The sequence below is a fragment of the Leiobunum rupestre genome, chromosome 8 (genome assembly GCF_980474605.1).
Source record: "Leiobunum rupestre chromosome 8, qqLeiRupe1.1.hap1, whole genome shotgun sequence".
NCBI classification, from domain to species: domain Eukaryota; kingdom Metazoa; phylum Arthropoda; class Arachnida; order Opiliones; family Sclerosomatidae; genus Leiobunum; species Leiobunum rupestre.
The window spans coordinates 19,839,124-19,862,395 of NC_143391.1; the positions used below are offsets into that span (position 1 = coordinate 19,839,124).

A 23,272-nucleotide genomic window follows, 5' to 3' on the forward strand; every position below is an offset into this window, starting at 1 on the left:
TGATTAAGAATGTAACACTATTAATGTTTTGTAGTATGTTTACTGTTATTAGACATTTTATATCGATAAAAAAATTAAAAAACCCTTAAAAACTAATTTATGGTTCATGTTTTTATTTTTCCGATTTCCGGAAAATTAACAACACTAGATGATTTTATTGAAGCGTCTATAGTCTATACCAAACTATACGTCGTCATTATCCTACTTTTCCCTCATCACCCTCCGCCCTAGCGCCATAGCCGCCATCTTGTCTAAATATGTCGTGAATAACAATTCAAACGGACAACAGCGTAATAGGCCCCACCATCCCGTTAGATAGGCGACTGAAACGGAAATTTTTGCGGTTGCTGAAAATCAAGTGGGTTTTGGCTCGAATTGAGGAGAAAAACCGCTAGATTGGAGGCGAATAAGGAGGCCTTCTATCGTTGAATTTTACCCCCCATTTGGAATCAATTGTTGGAGGGGAGGGTGGTTGAGATTCTCGGGGCGAATTCGATAGCCCCGGGAACATTGACATTCTAAGGACTCCCCAAAAAATGAACCTATACACAATGATTCTCGAAAGAGCGAGTGAAGAGCAGATTTTTTTTATCCCGACGAAAATGGGCGGCAAAAACGTTCTACCCCGCAGATATTCGGGGAGAAAAACTTTCCTCGCCGGAATCAAAGTCAGAGGGACTACGCCACCACCTATTTTATATATCAATGCGAGGGTCAAATACCACGCCGAGAGCGACAGGACCGCGCAGCCCTAAAAAACGGAAGAAAGCGCGAAACCATGAAATTCCGCTATTTCCATTTTATACTTTGAATTTTAGAAATCTTATACGCGAGAGTGAGGAGGAACTGGTGAATAAAATGAAGTACAGCAACGCCGTTGGAGAGTTAATGGTGAGAGGAAGGCCCGACGGAGAGGCGGGGAAGGGTCGCTGGTAAGAGCCCGAGCGGGACCACGCTTGGTTGAACTCGAAGCCGAAAGCTTATCGGAGCCACTCAGTCACCCGCAGAACCCCTATCAGTCGGGCTGGTCAGATTGGACTACCCCAGCCAGTTCATAGAGACCGAGAGGATTACCGAGTTGTTTATTCTATTCTAAGCGTAAGGGTGAAGTCTGGCTGTTTTATTACGGAAAGAGGCGCGTGGTAAGTATACGCTCCGACTCTAATGAAACACTATACAGCGTGGTCGTGAGTCGTCAGTAGCACGGTAGAGTAACCACGCGCATCTTTCCCATTAAGGAGCGATAGCTCTCGAAACTCCAGCAGCAGGTTGATTGTCTCCGCGGTTGTCAAAATTCAATTATTGTCTCCAGCCTAATGATAAGAAGTATCTGACTAAACACGTAATTAACAGTTAAGCCATGTACTTCCCATTAGACCATCCATTAATAATTGAGACGAAATTGAAGAGGATGAACTGAAAATGGAAGACACAAACGGATGGATAGAGGAAGGTGAATGTTTAGGGATTTCTTTTAAATCAAGGAATACTTCCGCGTATGGTTCCATACAGGGTTGGCATAGAAACAGCCATACCGATTATAGCCACCTGGTTAAAACCGGTTATAGCCACTTTAAAAAATCTATATTATTTTAGTAAAATAATAGTTTTATTTAGAAATTAAGTTTATTTTTTTATTCATATTTAGAAACCGGTTTACTTTTACCAGTTTTTCGGCCTTTTCGTAACCAAGTCGGTTACGTAATTTAGTCCAAACTAGTCCATATGTGGAAAATATTCTTTCTTTAGTTTTACTTTTATTCTCTCACTGAGTCACTATAGGTGGTATTCACGAGAAGATGGCGGCCATTGCCCTAAGGTCATGGGGAAAGGGGGATGACACTAGCCTTCCACTACAGCGATGATGACGTCACGAGAATACACCCTATTGGCTGTTCCGTGGGAGAGTTCAAATTCTTCTCTAATTGAGAAAAAACCGTTTATAACCAATTAAAACCACTGGACTGGATTTTTCAAAAAAGCCGGCTTTTTTCCAACCCTCCCATGGTTCCATATCAGAGTGACTGACAAAAATCATATCACCTCGGGCAGGAATCTAACCTACAACCTTTGAGTTACCGTCCCAACGCCACTCACGACGTCAGTGAATCGATAAAGTTCACTTTATTGACGAGATACATTCATAAATTGGATGTCCGAGGCCTATTTACTCTTGGCCCCGGTAGTTCAATGGTAGGTATTCCTTGATTTCACAGAAACATGTAATTGTAATAATTCCCGCGTAATAAAACCAATAAATTATCATTGTTGAGGGTGAATATTATTCGAACTCTTTGAAGCCGTAACAACGACAATAGCTACGATGAGTCAACGGTCACCGCGATGAATTCCATTTTGATCATAATAAGTTGTATATTGTCCGGCGCGCAGACTCGGCTACAGAACTCCCCTAATTAAGGTCCTCTCCGCGCGGGCAGTGACCGATTTCCAGTAACGCTAGTAAAAGAGGGCCAAAATTTATCGGAGCCGCGTGTCTCGATTGGTCCCCGATTTCCCCTTTCTCTCCCACGACAGAGTCAGGTTGTTTTGGTCCTATTCCGGACCCGCGAGGCTCGAAAATGACGGATGACGGTAAATGGAACTGGGAGTGTGTTGACGACTTCCGCGGGTGAGATTAAGCCCGGATTTAACGGTGGAAGCGAAGTGAAGAGGTCTCGGACCCTCAATTGCTCAAATCCCATATTTCAGTAGCGGGCAATTTTCGCAATGTCCACTCGCGCGTTGGATCAGTGAGAACGGGCCAATGTATTATTCAATATAGGCAATTTGCTACGAAGAGGCGGAGAGAAAATTGTAATAAAATTATCTCGCCCCTACTAACAACTTCCATTTAGAGCGGTTGCAATTTGAAATGTCACGGTTCGAATTTCGAGGGTAGTTTTAATGACACTAGGGCATTTTAAATTTCATTGAGCCCGAATTTATACCGTAATTTGTTCAACCGCGATTTATAGTTCTTCTAATGTAAAGAGCGTTTGTTTAATTTTAAACCACTGAGTCATTGCCTTCCAACTACTATATACAGTCAGCGTGGCCTCCCATTGAAACTGGCTAAGGCGCGGGTTCAACTTCGGAACGAATTCAAATCGTTGGGAAAAAGCGGAAGCAATAGACGACAAGTAGTTGCGGTGGGTGGAGAACTTTACAGTTACATTCGCGAAGAGCAAAAGAGCCGTGTAATAACAATAAACACTTTGGAAAGCGTCGCTGCCAGTGCGGCTGTTCTTATAACGAAGGAATGGCATTCTTCCAGCGCTCTTCCGCGGCACATCGAGGAAATAAGCCTCTCGCGACAAAAAGGAAGTCCAATTTGGCGCGTCGTTCCGGCTTTTTTTCGCGAAGTTTGCGCGAAAAGAAGAAACTGGGGCATCGGGCCAAAGCGGATGACGCGAGATGGGCACGAGGATTTTAAGACATTTTCTAGGTACTTTAAAAAGAAAATGATCGGTGTCGAGGAAACGTAAAAAGCTTCGACAACGGAAAAAGTCAACCATCTTTTTCCGAGATAATGAAGTCGTTTGTCACGCTCCAGAATAAGACGGAGGAACGAGCGAGTAGCCGTAGCCATAGAGTAGATGCAAAACTCATTAATCGCGACGAAAATATTGAAGGGAGAAAAGTGGACTTTTGAAAAAACGTCGGAAAAAAGAGGCACCTCAACTCAAAGACGCTTTTGTCCTCGTTTCCCCTTAAGTAAACGATGAAAACCGCGCCTCCTTTGCCAAAATGAAATGAGCTAGTGTTTATGATAAATCCGCTACGTTTTGAAAAAGTCGTTTACAACTATACGTCTAAGACTAGCGCTTCCACATGCGGGAATTTTTTCCCTTTTCCCGCGATTTTTCAACCTTCCAAAATGCTAAAAGGGAATAATGCAATTTAAGAGGGAATACGGGAAAAGTGAGGGAAAACGGCATTTTGCGGGGGAGAAATGAGGGAAAAGTGTTCTTAGCACGGGAAGAAAGGGATTTTTTAGCTTTTCTGATAACATAGCCTGTTGTAGACGTACTCTAAATGTATATTTAGTCCATGGATATGTTACGAGTCACAGGTGTAAAATAAATTTCCAATACGTTAGATAATAATGAAAGTCATGATCTACATATCCATTTGCGACTTTTGAGGATATATTTTTGGAAAATTATTCAAATTTAAGTACTTTTGTACAAAAAAACCTTATATTTGGAATTCGTTTCAGAATTTAACTGAATATTTATATAAATTAGTACTAAAAGCTCCAAAATATAGCGAGGGATAAAAATTGGTATTTCCAATCCAAAAATGGGATAAAAGGGATTTTTTGTTAAATGAAATTATCGCCAGAGGGAAATTTAAGACATCAAATGTGGAAGCCCTGTCTAAGACACTAAACGAGAAACTTTTCCGCCAAACCCAGCGACCCATACGGAAATGGATTTTAGATAGAAGCGCGAAAGATCAATCCAAGTTAATAAATTGAAAAGTCGATCAAATTATCTTGTCACGTAAACGAGTTCCTACAACGCGTAATGGATTAGTTTAAAAATTCCACCTCGTGTATTCGATCAGAGATACAGTGTCCATGGATCAATACGGGAAAGGAAAATGTTCGATCAATGGACGGATGGGGCGTTTTCGATGGGTGAAAACGGGAGTACAAAAAATGTCAGGGGGGGGAGAGTAGGACTCGTTCCTCCGGTTGGGCCGCCGCGAAGCGACCTTGTTTGACATTGAAGAACGCAGTCACGCTTAGAGTTTCTTACAGGATTTACACCGAATTAAGAAACGGATCTACCGTACGACAATGATATCCGAAGCGGGTCTGACAACAATGGTATGGGCAGGGACATTACCGCGAGGATACTACCAAGACGCCATAAACTCAAAACCAGTTTTCCATTAATCTCGAGACTGTTACGCGTTTGGGGCTTAGCTGACGGTTAGGGCGAAGGCGAAACTGACCGTAAACTCCGCGAGGGATAACACGTTCGTCGACCGCGTATGGAAACTTCAATGGGCCAAGGTTAAAAGCCTGTCGGTGTAAATCTGCCAAAACTGAATAGCAGGGTCCGGGGACGCGTAATGACGACGCTGCGGTCCGCCCAAAGCGGTTCCAGCCGGGCTAATGACCAGAACGGGGCCGAAGGGCGGGGGTGTAGACCCCAGACAAAACGCGAAGCCCCGGGACGAAAGCCCCGCGCAATTTACCATATACAGCAACGCCGAACTCGTAACGTAATACGGCCAATTAAAGGGACTGATTCATCGCATCCGCGGCGGTAAAACCAGGCGAAACGCCAATTTTTAGCGAGACCAGACCAATAACAAACATTACGGTATACCTATAGGCTAGACGACGCAACGATTGTTTCTTGCTGAATGAAATATTAATGGTTTTTATACGACCGTCATACTACGCGGGAGGCTAATGGATCTAATGATACTCGGGGGTTTCCACAGCATCGACCGCTACAATTCAACAAGTGCAAATGATTTCTTCCAAAAGGGAACTTTCCCACGTTATAAAAGACGCTAAAGACGTCGCTAAATATGGTGACTATAGGTTCCTCGTCGGTGGAAAATACAAGGCGCCGTCTCCGACAAATCCATTCCAAAAATTCTTTACTAATTTCAATCTTTCACCAAAAAAAGAACGGAAAAAAATACTTTAAATAAACATCTTTCATTCAATATAACATAAACAATACCTCACTCGGCAATGCGCTAAAAAATCTACAATTTATCAACGTTTTAAAGTAACAGCTGCTATACCGAACGCTCAACCCTAAAAACAACAATAAAATTATTTACCCCACATTAAAATACCCCTCAAAATAGCGTAGGTTGTCCCCGTAGGTTACCAAGCGTAACCAGTTATAGCAATCATTCTATACGCGCAAAATGGAAAATAAAAGTAACCAGCTGCTTCATTAATCAAACCCCGAAATAACAATAAAATTTTGTGACGCGGAGAAGAGGGAATCGGAACAAGTGGGCGTCGTACGACGTCGGTCGGTTTACCACCGAGCGAACCGTTTACGGAAGATAGTAGCGGCGGCAGCGAGGAAAAGCACCTTTCGTGGATGTATCTGATAACAGGAAATCACCCGCAGGTGGTCTTGGTAGCCTCCCCACTTTTCCTTAGTAGGGGTAAAACAAACGCCACAATAACCAAATACGTTTTTATATTATAAGCGCGGTAATCTAATAATGGAGATGATGAAAAAGGGAATGGGGTAGTTGGTCAGTGGATAAAAAACAGTATCCATAAATTGCTATCAAGATTAATAACCATTAACGGGCCTCTGCCTGGGTACACCGATGCCAGTCTTCGCTTTTTTTCCGAAGGAGAAGGGAAATTGGAGGGTGGGCTGGAGGGCGTTGATATCAATTAAGAGACGGGACCTGGCGTCATTTAAATATATAGATAGAGCTCTCCAGCGGCAGCGCGCGACATTCTAAAAGCTTCCGGTTTTCTCGGATCGCGGTCTCTTGGAGGGATGTTACGCGTTAAATTTCCTAAAACAAGAGCTTCCTTTCTCCAGACATGGTCTTCTTCTGGGGCTTCGACGAGGGAAGGAAGGAAGCGCGCTAGCCTCCCCCCGTTCAAGAAAGAACACAATCTTACTCACGAAGGATATTTATTTAACAAGTCGATCGCGGTGTTCGTATAAATTTCACAAAACGTGCGTTTTTCTACGTCCCGAGGCTCGTCAATGTCCTTCATAAGAAGGCGAGCCTTGTATAGCAGGCTATCGATTGGTGTAACATTTACATATCTTATAATAACAGTTGCCATAATATCAAACGCCCAGGTTGTCCAATTTTTTTAAGAAGATTGAGAGCTTTTATTTCCTAACTATAGATGGATCATTTAAAATTATCGCCCTTATGATTAACGAGATGTAAAAAGTTAATTTCTTAGTGCCCTTATTCCCAAATTTATAACCAGTCCAAGAGGGCCTAATATTTTCTATTTATTTGATTTATATTTCATGTCTCAAATGTTTTTGAGATACCAAATGCCCAGTTTATCATTTACATTTCTTGCTCGAACAGTTTCAGAAATATCAAATGCCCAAATGTTTGGGGACCCATTTTCAAAGCGAAGACAATATTAATCAAAGGTTAAGAGCACAAATCAAATGAGAAGAGAGGTCACGCTACTAAAGACGAGCTATATGTACCACCAACCAAAAGGTGGAAACGCAAAAGTATTCCTTTTTTGGGCCAATTTCGTGGAGGCACTCTGGCAATGCTGTTGGAAACGGTGACAACAACCACGCAAACTACATTCGACCAAAGCAATAGTTTCACTTCGATAAGAAAGCGAGAAAGGGGTTATTCCCATAAGGAGAAAACGTGTGGGCGAGGCAAAGACTTATAAGGTGTTTCCTTTCAATTACCGACCGACGTTCTTTGTCATAGCGAACAGTTTGTTTGGAAGAAATTTATAACACAAAAATATTGTAAATTAACTTGCTAAGCGAGTGTTGGTTTCCAGATACTGAGAAAAAATTGTCCACGACACTCATCCCTTTCTAATTTCTCGAGAGTCCGAACCGGACTCTAGTCTGGCATTGTTGGACTTAACACCGCAGGGTCCAAACCGAGAAAATTAAAAGCGGTACCAGGCAGATACACGCTCTCGTAAGATATATGGCCATTTTCCATAAACGTCCCAACATGGGTCATTCGGCACCCACGCTGAGAATCTAGCCAGGACACCCCTGCCGCCTGCAACGTGACGGTCTTTAATCCTCAAACTCTACTTAACGCCAAATCCCAATGGCGGACCCTCCCCCGCAATTTAACGTCGACGACCCCCCGCGCCCAATACCCCACACAAAAAGAGAGGGATGGTCATTGGAAATTCCGAAATATTCAAGTGCATCTGAGTCAGATGCAAATGCCGAGATATCGCGGCGAATGTATCAACGGGGAAGTCGGCTGGAAGGCAACCCCAATCCGAAAGTACAGTCGAGGAATTAAGCCGCTTGGGGCTCTCTCTATATCAAGCCGCCGGACACGGAAGAGGAGGTCAAACGAGTGACCTTTTGTTACGATCTGATAGGGGTGAGAGAGAGCGGGGTACCATACGCGATAGAAAAGAGAAATCCAATAGCTAGAGCCGCTTGGGACGATCGAACGCTGGACGGAAGAATGACCCTCGATATTCGGAAACGCGCCGATCCGGAGACGCGAGTTGGGGAAGCCCTCGTAGCGGGGGCGAAACCGGGAAAAGAGCCGATTCTCCAGGATTTAGGAGGGAGCCGAGTTGCTTGACTCATAAGCTCGCCTTATACCCGCGATAAAATAGAAAATAATTATGGACAAAAACGCTCACGTCAGCCGTTACACTTCCATTTTTACTATACGCGTATAAAACATCGTAACCGGGAAAAAGACAAAGTGACTTATAATGTATGAATCAATCTACGCCAGAAAGACACTTCAAAAGGAAGTGACAAAAACTTATCGCTTACGCATTCTCGCATCCTGCCAATATCGCTAACACACGAATTCTTATACAGATTTAAAAAAAGAAATCCGAGAAGACGGTACCAGGAATGAGAAAAACTAATGACGAGTCGACAAACTCGCGCGTGTAAAGCAAACTTCGAAGATGAACAATTTCTGATAATAAGGGCGGCAGAGACTGCGGGAGCGTACTCGCAACGACTGCGAGTCGGGTTTAAATAGATACTCGTCGACCTACAAGGGCGCTCTTATCTCTCCATTAAGGGAGAAAGAGCGGGGATGCGGGGAAAAGGTTAAGAAAACTGGATTACCGCCGGAGGGATGGAGAAAGATGTCACGTTCCTTCGCGGCGAGCATCTGCCGCTACGATAAACAGAATATAATGTAAATAAAGATTTGATTCGGCGTCTTCGGATGGAGAAAAGAGAGGGAAGAACTTTGAAAAGAAGCTCGTGGCAATGGAATTCCCTGGCTCCTTTCCACCTCATTTTCTCTCTCGCGTGGCACTATAGGGTTAATAGACGGTTAAACCAAAGGTAGTCGGGAGGGTTAGGTTTACGAGTGCGGGGCCTGACAACAAACCGCGGGGTAACCGACGTATCTTTTACGATCGTGTAGAACGAGAGAAAGCTAATGAATATTTTTAAGTATTCGGCACAGTGAATAAGAACCACCTGCCTGATTAGCTTACGGGAGACAGGAACCTCGGGGTCTCGATCTCCGGCGCTTTCCAGCTGAGAGCGGAAGGGAGAATCGAGAGTGAAATCGAAGTCGTTTGGCGTTAAACGGCATAACGCGGCGGCGCGACTTGGAAGAGAAAAAGGTATAAAACGAAGCAATTACTCTGGAAGTGGTCATTTCGACACGCGATCGTCTAGAGCGTATTGCGACAGGAATATTTAGCGTTGAATTTCAAATGGATAGGGGGATTTCCTCGAAACGATGAATAAGCAAAGCCTTCGTAATCCTTCTTACGAAAGTCACTTTCATTTTGACAGATAGACAGAATTAAATAAATATCGCCTTAGTGACAGGACATTACAGGGTTGGCAAAAAACCGGCTATTTTAAAAATTGAAAAATCCAGTATGGTTAAATCCGGCTGTAACCGGTGGTTTAAACCGGTTAAAACCATTAATAAAAAATGATCAAATTGCTTATATCAAGCCCTCATTGCTCAAATTTCCCGATTTAAAAATTACGTTTTTGCGCGTGACAGTACCTTTACATTGTGAGGTATAGCAGACTTATTTACCCACTTTAAAGCCCCATTTTCATGCTCGCTGGTAGCGGGTAAAAATCGACTAAATCCGCTTCAGCTATACACTTTTTCACTTTCCGCGTCGATCTGTTTCAAACAGATATTTTAGCTTTATTTTCACGCTTGCGAGTGGCGGAAGCGAATTTTGATGATTTTTATCCGCTACCAGCGAGCATGAAAATGGGGCTTTATACCCTAACATGGCAGCGTATTTTCACGCGCAAAATTAATTTGCTCATATGTTAGCTCTCATTACTTGCGACAAAAAGTGAAGGTTAAGTTTTGTCAATGTTTCTAATTAATTTCTCAATTTTTTTATAAAAAAAAAGTGGTTTTAACCCTTGATTTTATTTGGTGGTTAAAACCAGCTTAAACCAGGGTGGTTTAATCCAGTCTGGCTGTCTCTTGCCAACCCTGGGACAAAATGCTCTTTCTCCGGTACAATTTCTTTAAAAGAAACAAAACCTAAGGCTAAATATTTTCCAGTACTGTAGAGAGAGAAAGAGAGAGTAAGAAGCAGCCTTTTTTTGGGGCGGCTAAGACTCGCCAAATGTCCGTGTAAATGGGAAGAAAATAATTACACGGTGCGCGGCGAGAAATTAATTCCGGAGGTCTGTAATACAGAGCGAAATTTCGAAACGTATAAAAGCCGAGAGAAAGGAAAGAAAAATGCCGACCCTAACAAATTTGGAATTTACACCAGTAATTAAGAATCTTCTTAATCACTGGTTTTCGTCGCCGCGCCGCGGAGAATGAGAGACAACCGGGTGCCCGCAAAACACGCGAATTCTCATAAAATCAAACGCTAAACCCGTCGCAAAAAATACCAAATATTCCTCCGCATAATAATTGGGAGTCGATAAATTCTTCGCAGACTTTACTGCATTTCTTTAGCTACTCGTTTAAGTGTTAGTACACCGAGTTTGGGAATTAATCCCAGACGTATAATATCGTCGTAAAACTAAACAGATAAAAAGGTCCGGTACATTATTAACCGCCAATAAAACGAATAACCTACATACGGAGAGGCCCCGGCGAAAGTGGCGCTCTCTATTCAACCATCGTACGCGTAAAAAGAGAAAAGAACTAGCTATATATAAAATCCAGTATATAATAAACCCATATTTACTATCAGATTTTATATAAGGATCCACTACCAACGTGTTTTCGCAAAAGAAAACAAAGTTCAGTGATATTCGGCGATGAGAGACGACTCTTAAAGCCCAAATTGTTTTAAGAATGAAAAAATTTCAACACCCACCAATTACGCGTAGATAAAAATACTAAAACCCACTACTCGAGAAAATACGCGCGGGCCCACGTTCGCAATTTCTTTGAACAGCGTAAAAGATGTTCCTCGTAGAAGGTACGAGTCTTTAGGTGTGGAAGGACAGCTTCGAGCTCGAGTCCTTTTTAGTTATCTGCGGAAGTCATCTGCGAGTTCAACCTCGCGCGAATGAGGACGAATCCCCCTAATTTCTCACAGTCACTCGCCTCGTAGGGAACTAGCGGGTGATGTTAATAGGAGTTAACAGGGCGAAAGGCCTAAACAGGTATTTGGATATGAGAAAAACGGGAAGCCGGAGCAGGTGGGACGAAAGCGAGATTTGGCCCCGGGAAACGCCCGCTCGAGGAGAGAGAGACTGACGGAGTCGGGGAAAACGTGTGGTCAAATGTGTCCTTTTTAGGGTCAAACGGGGTCCGGTCACGACGCAACCTACTTCCGGAGGTAGCCTCGGTGGTAAAACGAGCGGCCCCTTCACTTCCACGACGATGTTAACCCGAACGAAGCCCGTAACGAGACAAAACGCGCAACAGCTGGGAATGTACGCCGAGTTCGCCCCTACGCTCATCGACGGCCTCCCCCAAAATCTCGATTTTTCAGAGAGACCCTTACAAGGAATACCACCAAATTCAAAAGCGAACTCGACACGTGTATACTAATCCTATAAGAGTCAAGGTTACTTGACTGTACGATAAACGCCAGGAAAAGGGTAAAATCTGTTCCGTCGAGAATACTTTTGGTTTACAATCGAGTGGTGGAATTGAACAGGGTGGTTTCGAGAATTAATACATTTTTATTTTTCTCTCTCCATAAAGAGAGGCCCGACCAAAAGTGTCGAGAGCAAAAGGGGTCCAGGCTGGCGAAGTCGTCAATAGAGGCCTCGCTTCTCAGTTTTTGACAGTTTCGCGGGCCTGGCCTACTGCGCGGTACACCTCTGCCTAAAATGCAGAGATGGGTTGCACCCCTCTGATTACGCTAGAAATTCCTTCCAAGATAAACAATGCAATCTGTTTAATATAGTTACGAACATTATTCTTTATAGCATACGTACCATTATTTCCTTAATATCGTATTATATTTTACGTATTCAAATGTAATTTTAACGATTAAATATGAAATCCACATTTAAAAGGTCTAGAATTATTTTCGACCTTTATTAAGTGGTAAGTATTAAGTAATAAATCATCACCTACTGGTGGCTACGTGCTCAACTAGGAATTTTTATGAACTTTTTAAGGCAAGGCATCATGATTTTGCACAAGGCAAGTAAAACTAACGCTTAACTTGGTAAAAAATGATAAATTATTTAATTAAAGAATAAAATTAAATATTATAAACCAATTTCGATTTTGAAGATACTAATTTTTATTTTTCAGGCGCGTTTTGTGCGGGATTTCTAGTCGTTGACCTAAACTAAAAGTATCCTATTAATTTCTTATCTCTTGGAGAATACCGCTTTACGGTCTCGTTACACAGGGTTCGTACAAAATTTCCGGGATTCAATTCCCTGACATTTCCAGGTTTCCCTGACAAAATTGCCAAATTTCCCTGACCATTTTTGTAGAATAAATTTATGTTTTGAGGTAAAATCTTGAAAAATGTTAATTGTGTATTTTTAATACATTTTTCGAAAATTTATTTGCCGGATTTGTTTTTGGGGTCATTTTAAAATGCCCTTACTATTTTGGACCATTTTAAAATTCCCTGACTATTCACTGACCATTGGGAATCATTTTAAAATTCCCTGACTATTCACTGACCATAGGGAATCATTTTCAAATTCCCTGACTTTTCCCTGACCTTTTGGAAACATTTTCAAATTCCTGACTTTTCCAGGTTTTCCAGGTATTCCAGGTCGTGTACGAACCCTGTTACAGTAAAATTTTGAATACTTTTCTTCAAAATATTAACAATAGAATTCATGTCTACGGTAAACTCAACAGGGCCCAGCACGAAAAAGCAAGCTATCGTGTTACGCGGCAGGTTATTGTTGATTCCAGATTAGGAAAATCACGATAGCAACGTGACTTAGCAAAAAGCGCGAAAGTAAAGAGTTTCGTTCGAGGTACCCCCAAAACGCGTCGTAACTCTAAAAGCCTCCACCTGCCTTGACAGTAGCGAGGAACCCTTTGCCCTTTCAACAACAGGAACGAATGATTTAATGCCCCCCGTCCTCGACAAACGAGAGACCGTTTGTTATACGAAGTAGCGTCGTAAACAAAAAATAGTGTATTATATTTTTTTGTCGGTGGTATCACGCGGATTACCGGCGGGGCTTACGGGACAGAAGGGGCCCAAAATAGGGAGGCCGCCTAAGAACAAATTACGCGATTCGGCTCCTTTCACTTCGCCACCCGGGTCTCTATTTTCTCCTCCACTCACTAACTCGCTTCGTCTCTTCAAACAACGCCAATAAAGAATATAATTTCGGCATATCTAACAAGCTAAACTGACCATGCAGAAGCCGCGGGAGGTTCTTCAACCCCATCCCGGTTCTTCTTCTAGAACATTGGCTATGGCTAGACAGTTCTCGAGAAGCCCCTTTTCTACAAGTTGCGAGGATTTTTATTATTATTATTAGCGGGAGTGGAGAATAAAAAAATGGGACGGGAATAATGAAATACGCTTAGGCGCAGCTGTGGAAAAAAATGTATAATATTGATGTAGTAGAAACCTTCTATTATTTACGCAAAGGCCCTTTCATTTCCATATACTGCCTCAAATAATGAAGATTTTTCGTATTTCGTAATAGACAGACAGGACAATGGGGAATCTTAACAAATCAAAATAACGCAATTTTTTAAAGGGGGGGGGGGTATTAAAATTGGTCGCGGATGAGGGCAGGAACTCAGTTGGGTCTAGGGCTGGTTTTCTCGCGTAAAACTTCGCGGTTGTCGACTGCTGGCTGGTGAGTGAATCCAGACGCGCGGAGGTATACGTATGGTGGAGGGGTTCGCGAAACTTGGCCGTTTCTCTACTCGATCCGCTCTAAAAGGAATTTGTTTGCCTTTTCGGAAGACGTTTGAGTCAATGGCGAAATGAGTCAAAAGACGTTTAAGCGCTGTAAAGGTACAACCGAGAACGCGACTACGGAGAAGGGGAGAAGCGCTATTTTAGAAATTTCTCGCCAGGAAATACGAGAACCGATTTGACGAGCGACGGAATTAAATTTTGAGGGATAAAATGTTAACTAGGGACCTCCGACGTATACCCCTACAAGGGTTTATTATAGTACCGGTATGTGGTGACGAGTCACTTACGTCGTTTTTAACTTTAAAAAAAGACACTAACTTTAACGCCAGGCTCGTATAATTTTACACTCTGTATATCTCGAGGCCAACTGTCATAACAGACAAAACGTTCAATTTTCGGCCAACGTTAATAAATCAATCTCGAGTTAACTTTCCAGTATCGTTTTACATTCCACTTTTAAAAATATTTCCGCCGATTGAATCTAGGGGGCGACGCGTAGGCACGCGCCCAAATATTTACAGTGCGGAATATTGCGTTTCGTGTCAGCCACCCACCAAGACCTTTTTTCTCTTACCCGAAAAAAAAAAACAGAGCCATAAAAAGAACAAAGTTACGATAGGAAAAATAGAATACACCTCTACACGATTTTTTTACATCTACGTAGTATATAGGCCCCGTAATAAAGCCGTATATTTTCAAATATAGACTTTTCCCCATAAAAATGCAAATGTACGTATGAAGGAAACGTTTCCTAACGCGTATAATTAAGAGGCCTATCCGATATTCATAATCGAAGTTTTGGATTTATATAGGTACGGGTATAGGAAGGAAGACGAGATTTTTTTCTTGACTTTGATCTCGCCGCGATGTTATAATCAGTTTAATTTAATCTGGGGGGAAACAGCCGAGCCAAACGCCTCAAAATTCGCGCTCGGGTCTCACGGATGGAGCGGCGAGATTGGTGGTCCCCTTCGAATCATCATTTTCAACCGAGTCGGCCCATCTTTATGATGAGAGAGTATCATAATGATGCATTTCTTATTTTGAGAGAGAGGGAAAAGAATACGGCAACTTCGGATCGACAACGATAGTTCCACGCGGCCGGGCGCCAAAGTTTTTTTTTTTAAAGTTGCAGACAACCGGGAATAGCTCAACTTATTCAGAAAAGGATTAAGAAAACTCTTGATAATTATAATCCTCTAGGTTGTACTTAACTTTACGTCAAGTTTTTTTAAAGTTTGAAAAAATGTCAATTGAAACTGAAACTTTGATGTAACTTAAAAAACAATAAAGGGAAAGAGAAATGTTGTTATGGGCTTTAGTTTTGCCATGGCAACCGAAAACGTTTCTGACAACTAAAATAGAACATTTCTTTATGTAAATTAATATGGGAAAATCGAAGATCCTCGGGTCCAATACAAAATATTTAAAATTTTCAAAGACTTTATTTTTTTTATAAAAATAATTAAATTGGGTAAGTTTATGTAAAACGCGTAAATTTGGATAAATGAAAGTGAAATTGGAACAATTCGCGAAGTTTTCCAAATTTACTTGAATTTACCCTATTTAATTAAATATACTCCAATTTAACCACCTTCTATTTTTTTATTAAAAATATTATTTGAAAATTTTAAATATTTCATAGGATATTCTATTTTCTAAGTCCCTAGCAACATTTCCCTTTAGGATTTCTTAAATTACATTAGAGTTTACTTAAGTCCCGAGTTTAAACAAAATCAGTAAGTTACACCTCGGGTAGTCTCCTTGCGAGTACTTAATCACTTTATAACCAAGTTTGGGCAGTATTGCGCAAGTTTTCCCCGTCAACCGCGAGTTTATTGCGCGAAAAATCGGAAAGTAGACCACAAAGCCAGAAGAAAGGGGATTACGATGGCGAAATTGAGGTCGATAAGACCCAAAAAAGGAAGCCGAAAACGAAGAGAAAACGAGATACAGCTGAGACCAAGAACCGCCGTTGCGCGTTGGAAGATTTTATTAGGATAGTTATAGTGGGTGATTCCCAAACGAGAAAAATATTGTATTCTTTTTTTAAACTAAAATACTTAGAATCGCACCCTAAGCGCGAAAAATTATAAAAAAAATTATTTAAAAAGTAATAATCTTCTAAAATATACAAAAATGTAGAAAATTACCAATAAAATACTTTGAATCGTACTCAAAGCGCAAATGATTATACGCGTTATCATAGAAATTGTGGGTGATAATTTTAAATGGTAAATTTAAAAACTAAAATATTTGGAATATAAACTATACACATTTTATCATTGATATTTTACATCCATATTTGTGAGAAAATGAAAGTGACATCACTTACAAAATTTCTTACGCTCGAAGTAATAATAATATTACAGTTATTTTTATCAACATTTCAACATCCGCATTTGTGAGAAAATGAAAGTGCCATCACTAAAAAAATTTCTTACGATCAAGGTTAATATTAATATAACAGTTATTTTTATCGACATTTCCAAAATCCGCATTTGTGAGAGTGAGTTTTTGGCATAATTTGATTCAGGGTTGCCACAAAATTTTGAGATTAAAATTCCTTGACTATTCTCCGACCATTTTAAGAGATTTTCCCTGACTTTTTAAAGCCAAATTTTTATTTTATATTTGACTTTTATCAGAAGTCAATAAATTTAAATGGACTTGTATTTCAGTAAAAAGGTTATGGCAATGTTGAAAAAATTAGTCAACTTTCAAGGAAATAAATGATAATCATAGAATTTGTCATAGATCTGGTCTAAAAAAATAACCTTAAAAAAGTGACAAGATAAAATTTAATTCCCTGACTTTTTACAAATTCTAAAAATTATCTGACATTTCCCTGACTTTTTAGGTCCATTCTTATATTCTCTGACTTTTCCCTGATTTCCCTGACGTGTGGCAGCCCTGTTATTAGTTCAAGCTAAATCAAGACATGATACCAAGACCAACCACAGCCATTAATTTTAGTTCCGAGACACAATCCTTAGTGACATATACGTCGAGGATTAAAAGAAATATGAAAATCTGACCCAGCATAAAGTCAAGTGCAACCTCTCTACAAAGCGGACGTCGTGCGCCTATGCGTCCCGTGATATTCGTTCGCGTGAAGTGGGGGGCATATGGCTTTTTTAGTAGCGCTGCATTTATTTGTTGCAGGGTAGAGAGAACCCATTATTATTTTGAAGGAGAGAGAGATGGCGGGGGGGGGGGCGATGGGGGACGAGAAGAGGCTGTGGGGAATTAAAGTGGCGTTTGGCACGAGCCAAAACTTTGGTGCGAAAATAGAGCAACAAAAAATATACATTTCCTAGCACCCTAAGCGCGTCTCTCTCACTCTCCCCGCGCACTAGACACTGAAGATGCGCTCACGAATATCTTGGGGCCCCTAAATAGGTATTTATAGTGCGCGGCGAGTGGCTCCACGTTTCTCGGCGCACACTTATTAGAAAACTCAATTCGAGGGGAACGTCTGATAAAACGGGTAATTCATCAAGAAACAAAAATTTCAACGCAAGGTCGCCGCGTCTTTATCTACCGCAAATTGCGATTGAAATTGCGGCATTTTTTACGGCTTATGCCGAAACAGACAAAACCCTCATAACGGCAATTCTTGGACTAGTGCCTAGAAACGAATGTCATTTTAATGTTCTACATATTTTATTACATCTACTTTGGTTAACGCGATTAGAGTCACTACTGGGTAATGGATCGTGAAATTTTTTATTGATTAAAGCGAATTTGTTCGGTGGTACATTAGGCGAGGATAAAAAGGTCCGGAAGTGCTTTCGCAGTAGCGAAGATATTAATGTCTTCAGTATAGATTCAGTGACCTACATAGCTCGTTCCGAACTAACTTTAGCCTAACAGGGTTCGTACGAAAATTTATCTAAAATCGCTGACTTTTCCAGGTTATCCCTGACCAATTTTTCCCAATATTCCTGACCTTTTTGGTTATATTTTTGGACATTTTTTTTATTATTTTAGGTCAAAAATTCTTTGTTAATGTGTGGTTTGGTTGACTAACTAAAATCCCTGACTTTCTACGAAATTATTTGAATCCCTGACATTTTGCCTCCATTTTTACAAATCCCTGACTTATCCAGGTTTTCCAGGATATCCAGGTTCTGTACGAACACTGTAGAATCTTTCAATTGGAAATGTAAAACGTACGTTGAAAAGTATATACCAAATAAGAATCATGTACATTCTCGAATTATATTTTGGGAATTTTCCTCACAGTATACTAAGAACAAAGTACGAAATTCAAGTGCGCGGAATATTTGGAAATGTATCGCCATAGAGGAAAAGAGAAAGTACTTTTCAATGATAAGATTACGTATTTTTACACAATTGGGAAATACGGGGCCCTTCTTTGGGCGTTTTGCTTAAGCCGTGGTTGTTAACTAACGAGACCTTGGAGGCCATTAAACATTGTTATCCCGAGAGTGTTTACCAAAAACTCAAAACCCGAAAATTACGGCAGAGAAAAAGCCACACGTAAAATTAGCCTCTTTAAAATGAGAAAAAAAGGACAAGGGAACCGCGAACAAACGCGGTCAATTTAGGGCACAGACTTCGGAACTGGAAATGTAAAACAGCCTCTCAGTGTGTAATGCGCAATTTGTTCGGCCGACTCTCTCCTCATTTGGTCGCTCTCTCTCACTCCACCAGAGAGCGCCGCGGACAATTTAGACGGTTCAAAAACCTCCGGTTCCACTAGTCCAAGGTTCTTCATCCCTTAAGCTTATTATTTAAGGCGACTTAAGGCTTAAACCCTATTTTCATAGTCGACTCGACTATCACCGCGCTGCGTTATTCGAACTGGCTAGACAGTAAAATCGGTACCCCTCTTTGGCGTAGATTGAAGAACGTTGATTAAAAAAAAATCAACCTTCCCCTTCTATTCAGAAACACCCCTTTTTTCAAAGCCAGTATCGATTACGGGGGACTATGGGTCATTTCTTATCCCGGCTGACATTTTTATACACAAACGGGTATTCAACAATAAAGCGTAACTGTATAAGAAAATTAATACGAGCTATAAAATGTCAACGACGATACCAATTTCGGAATTTCGAGATCTAAACGGTAAAAACGAGACATAAAAGATAACAGAGAGACGGGACTATTTTGGAAAAAAGCACTACCATAGTATCCTTTCATATCTCTTGGCTTGGGCCGTTTTACCATTTAGGGGCCCCCACTACGAAAGCGCCGCAGTAGGTCCCCTTTCACCATTTTAGGTACAAAAGCCGCAGGTAGCTCTCTGTTGCGTTTTGTAAAAGGTAGGAAAAAATCGCCGCTCCGAAAGAGCCGGAGGCCAGGTTTTCGGCAAAGAAAAACCTCTTTTTTCTCCCTCTTCACCGAAATTTTTTAAATTCTACGACCTTCACGGTATTTGAACTTTTTGTGTGAACTGCCTTGAAAGGTTTATACCCCGCGCGTTCACGTCTATTTTGGTCTAATCACATCCCAGTCGAACGAAAAACATCACATCCCAGTCGAACGGAACACGCTTTGGAGTTTTCGTATTTTGCTCTTATCAGGTTCACCATGTACATAGGGGGTAAGGCGACACGTACCGATATAAAATTTTTATCGGGCATTAGGGCGGTCGAAGTGAGGGTGCCAGAACTTTGTTGTGTCTATAATAACCGGGGGGACGGAAAAGAAACACTAACCGAAGTTCAAATTTGAAAAAATGAAAGATTTACTTACAAGGGAGTACGTCTGCTAGATTCAGATATAACTACGTGTTCTGCCACGGAAAATCCGAAATAATTGTCTCTCTCGGTATATTTTATCACAGGCAATCGAGTTTCCAAGTTAAACGCTGATAATTTGTATGTATAATGTTCCAATAAGAGAAGTACCGCTCCATATAAATGGAGTAACAAATTTTCAAGATTCATATTTGAACAAACGTTGATTAACGTCCGGTGTACCTCAGTTATCGAGGTGCCCTCGAAAGACACATTTGAAACTAAGGCCTAAAGAAACTAAAACTCGCAGCAAAAACGAACGCTACTCAAACCGTCGACCGCGCATCTCGGAGATATCCTACCTACTAATGCTCCCCGTTGGCCTACTCTATGAAATACTTTGAGGAACTTTGATAGGGAAGGGAATGAAACGCGCCGAAAAAGGGGGGGGGGCACCTATAGTATGAAAACTACTACAATCGCGCGAAGAGGGCAACATCCGCGACTCGTCGCGATTTTCGCGTCTGCTCCACAGTCCAGTCCACTATCAAACCAATCACGTGAGACGCTGCAACGTTAATTTGCTAATCAAAAACTAATATTTTCAGAATTACATTAGATTAAAATTAAATAAAGTATAAATACTAAGGAAATCGAAAGATATGCTCTCTACTTTGGTGAAGGAACACCAACAAAAGGTGCAATCGAGACGGGAAGAACAGGGTAAATCTTTTTACGCTTTTGATAACCTAAGGCCCAAAGAACGCCCTTTGTATTTATGTAAAATCATTAATTATTTTTATTAGAATATGGGTATTGTTTAGTGTCTTTAATATTCTATATAATAATGAAATATTGAAACTTACAGAAAGGAAGAGGAAAGAAGCTATTGCCGCATCCGCCCAGCTTACATCAGCCTTGGTTGATCATCTGAATGTTGGGTAAGGCAAGAGCTTATTTTGTCCGAAATTCTAACGAAATGTCTGGGATTCTTATAGCCTTATTTAATTCCTCGCGTATTTAAGTGTTGCGCAAGCTTATCTAAATGAAAAGCGACTGGACGCGGAAACAAAACAACTGCACGTAAACGCCACACAATTTGCCAAACAAACATCTCAGTGGCTCCATCTCGTGGACAACTTTAACCAGGCGCTAAAAGTTAAAAAAAATTTATCTATTCCCTTTCTGCTTCGAAAATAATTTTAATAAAATATTTATTAACGTTTAGGAATTAGGAGATGTAGAAAATTGGGCTAAAAGTATTGAATCTGACATGAGAACCGTTTCTAGCTCCTTAGAATACGCATATAAGGGTAAAAATGGCTTTCCTTGATGTTTGATTATTAATTAACATTTTCCTTTTTCCAGTTGGCCACGAAGCCAAGTGAATATTTCAAATTTGAACCACGCTAAAGCAGCTATTTTTTCCTTAGTCTCATTGTGGTTTTCAAACTTATGTAATATATCTACTGTAAATAAACAATTTTTCCTATATATCTTTAAAGTACATGTTTAAAAAAACATTACCTTTAATATAGTTCATTAACATTTATCTTGCAAAGTTAAAATACTAAACATATTCTATTTAACCTACTTAACATTTCAAAATCAAAGGGAAAAAAATGGCAATCTTTAAATGGCAGTTTATATGAAACAAAAACCCTGAGATGGAAAAACTTTTGTTTACTGGAAAAATTTGAAGGTAAAAATTAAACCATGCATAAATAAGAACTGTTTTATGAAATAAATCCATTATCAGTTTATCACTTTGTTTCAGTAAAATGGTCAAGATAAATTATAAATATAATTGGGAAGTGGTTGAAACAAAGTTTTATAAAAGTTTTGGATATAGATAATTATTTCCAGATTATCTTCCCCATTAAAAATATTTAACGAAAGGAACTACCTAAAACACTATGACCAAGGAAGCTCAATTGCTCAACTAAATTCTATAGCTATAGAATTACATGATTCTACTTTTAAATTCTATTTAACCTAATCTAAAACACCAGCTGCTTTTAAGACATTTACTGAATCTATGATACATGGTCAATTATTGAATGATTTTGGATTTTTGAAATTTTTAGCACCCATTTCGTTAAGTAAAACTTTTTTATACAAATTTATAGACGTTTAAGGATAAGATAGGAGACAATTATTTCAAAAATTTTAAATTTCAAATTTTTAAAGGCCTTGAATAAGGCATAAAAAGATGTGACGATTCTCTCTAACATCAACAATTTCCCATGTAAGACATGATTTCTTCAACTATTTTCGATTTCCATTTCCAAATCATCAATGAGCATTTCAATTTCTTCTTTTCTCACAATTTTATCTAATTGTTCTTTCTCTGGTTTTGCAAGCTCTCCACTTGAAATACGACTTTCTAAATTTTCAATCTCTCGTAACTTTTTCTTAAGGTTTTTCAGTCTTTTAACAGGGTCAGTGGGTGAATTATCAATCGTTGGTTTTTCTTCCGTTTTAGGCAATGGTCTAATTTCAAGTTTTTGAAATTCCACAGAGACTTGGTTTGCAGTGTCTTCATTACTTTCACTTTTGGACTTCTTTTTCTTCTTCTTCTTGGAAGACTTTGATACATCAGAAACTATCGTGGTTAGACCAGGAATAATTTGCGTTGCTGATTGGTTTTTACCATCAAATTGCGGAGAAACAATTGCGTTTAGACCCGGAGGATAAGTCGATTGACTTTTGGCCCATTGTTTTCCTTTGCTCTCATATCTAATTACACATTAATAGTTTAAGATCAAGATAGATTTCTTTGAACAAATTTACTTACAATGGTACTTCTTCTTGTGGTACATAACCCTCTTTTACTCTTCTGGCTTTTCGCCACGAACCATCCGGCCTCTGAGTGGCAGGGATATAAGTACCTAAAGCAGAAGAAAATTAATTGACACGAAACATTTCTTACAGAAAACTAAAAAGTGTCAAAACGGAATTACGATACCCGAAGTATCTGAAACATACTGGCTGGCCATGCCTCGCTTTTCTCTCAAATAAGCAAAGGCTTAAGTCAAAATAGCTGTTAGCTATGCATGAAGCAAATCATAAATACCGGTGACTCGAAATGCATCCAATAATATCAAAGAGTAATCTTGTTCATACGCAAAGAATTTCAAATTCAGTTCAATAAACTAATTAACACTAGCTGTTAAAGCGTGTCAACCGCATTCCGAGTTCTCCATTACTAGCTCATTTGCGTAATGCTAAATGCTAACGCTAGATGGCTCATCATTCGCAAATATACGTCACTTTTGCGGGATTTTAGAGATTATAGAAATGGCGACTTTACCAGATATACTCAGTAATGATAACCATTATACTCATTCATTAGAATATGTATTAACGGACAACTCAGGAAATCCGTTACTTTGCTATATGTGCACCTTGTCAATTTTAAGAAATAGAGATTTTGATAACCGAAAACTCACTGTTTTGGAAATAATGCGCACAACATTAACCCAAAATGGCAAAGACCCGCTTACGGTTTTTTTGCGTCAAAATAAAAAAGCTGCCCAACAGTTCATATTGACAATACTCG

The 23,272-nt window shown here is 40.2% G+C and overlaps 3 protein-coding genes across 4 annotated transcripts in view; 1 reads left to right on the forward strand and 2 right to left on the reverse strand.

Moving 5' to 3' along the window:
• Positions 1–20,087, reverse strand: part of LOC149932670 (integrin alpha-PS1-like) — a 45,258-nt gene extending 25,171 nt beyond the window's left edge. For both annotated transcript variants that reach the window (XM_090155184.1, XM_090155185.1), the window contains exon 1: positions 19,727–20,087. In XM_090155184.1, the coding sequence (XP_090011310.1) occupies positions 19,727–19,920 (194 nt within the window). In that variant the 5' untranslated portion in view covers positions 19,921–20,087. The remainder of the gene's footprint in view (positions 1–19,726) is intronic.
• A 142-nt stretch (positions 20,088–20,229) lies between these two features.
• Positions 20,230–21,204, forward strand: Blos1 (biogenesis of lysosome-related organelles complex 1 subunit 1). Its single transcript, XM_090155653.1, has 5 exons — positions 20,230–20,433; positions 20,579–20,651; positions 20,736–20,868; positions 20,939–21,023; positions 21,079–21,204. Exons 1-5 carry the CDS (start codon positions 20,373–20,375, stop codon positions 21,096–21,098), a joined length of 372 nt encoding a protein of 123 aa, XP_090011779.1. The 5' UTR covers positions 20,230–20,372; the 3' UTR covers positions 21,099–21,204.
• A 391-nt stretch (positions 21,205–21,595) lies between these two features.
• Positions 21,596–22,913, reverse strand: Pym (partner of Y14 and mago). The gene is made up of 3 exons (XM_090155682.1): positions 22,679–22,913; positions 22,508–22,601; positions 21,596–22,449 (listed from the first exon to the last, which is right to left on the reverse strand). Exons 1-3 carry the CDS (start codon positions 22,707–22,709, stop codon positions 21,975–21,977), a joined length of 600 nt encoding a protein of 199 aa, XP_090011808.1. The 5' UTR covers positions 22,710–22,913; the 3' UTR covers positions 21,596–21,974.
• Positions 22,914–23,272: the final 359 nt, after the last annotated feature.

Bases quoted from the DNA above. Each gene is read 5' to 3' on its own strand.
- Blos1 (XM_090155653.1), top strand. From the start codon at position 20,373: ATGCTCTCTACTTTGGTGAAGGAACACCAACAAAAGGTGCAATCGAGA. The intron at 20,434-20,578 runs GTAAATCTTTTT...TGAAACTTACAG, and splicing joins ATCGAGACGGGAAGAACAGG to AAAGGAAGAGGAAAGAAGCT. The intron at 20,652-20,735 runs GTAAGGCAAGAG...CGCGTATTTAAG, and splicing joins GTTGATCATCTGAATGTTGG to TGTTGCGCAAGCTTATCTAA.
- Pym (XM_090155682.1), bottom strand. From the start codon at position 22,709: ATGGCCAGCCAGTATGTTTCAGATACTTCGG. The intron at 22,602-22,678 runs GTATCGTAATTC...CTTCTGCTTTAG, and splicing joins GTATGTTTCAGATACTTCGG to GTACTTATATCCCTGCCACT. The intron at 22,450-22,507 runs GTAAGTAAATTT...ATGTGTAATTAG, and splicing joins CCACAAGAAGAAGTACCATT to ATATGAGAGCAAAGGAAAAC.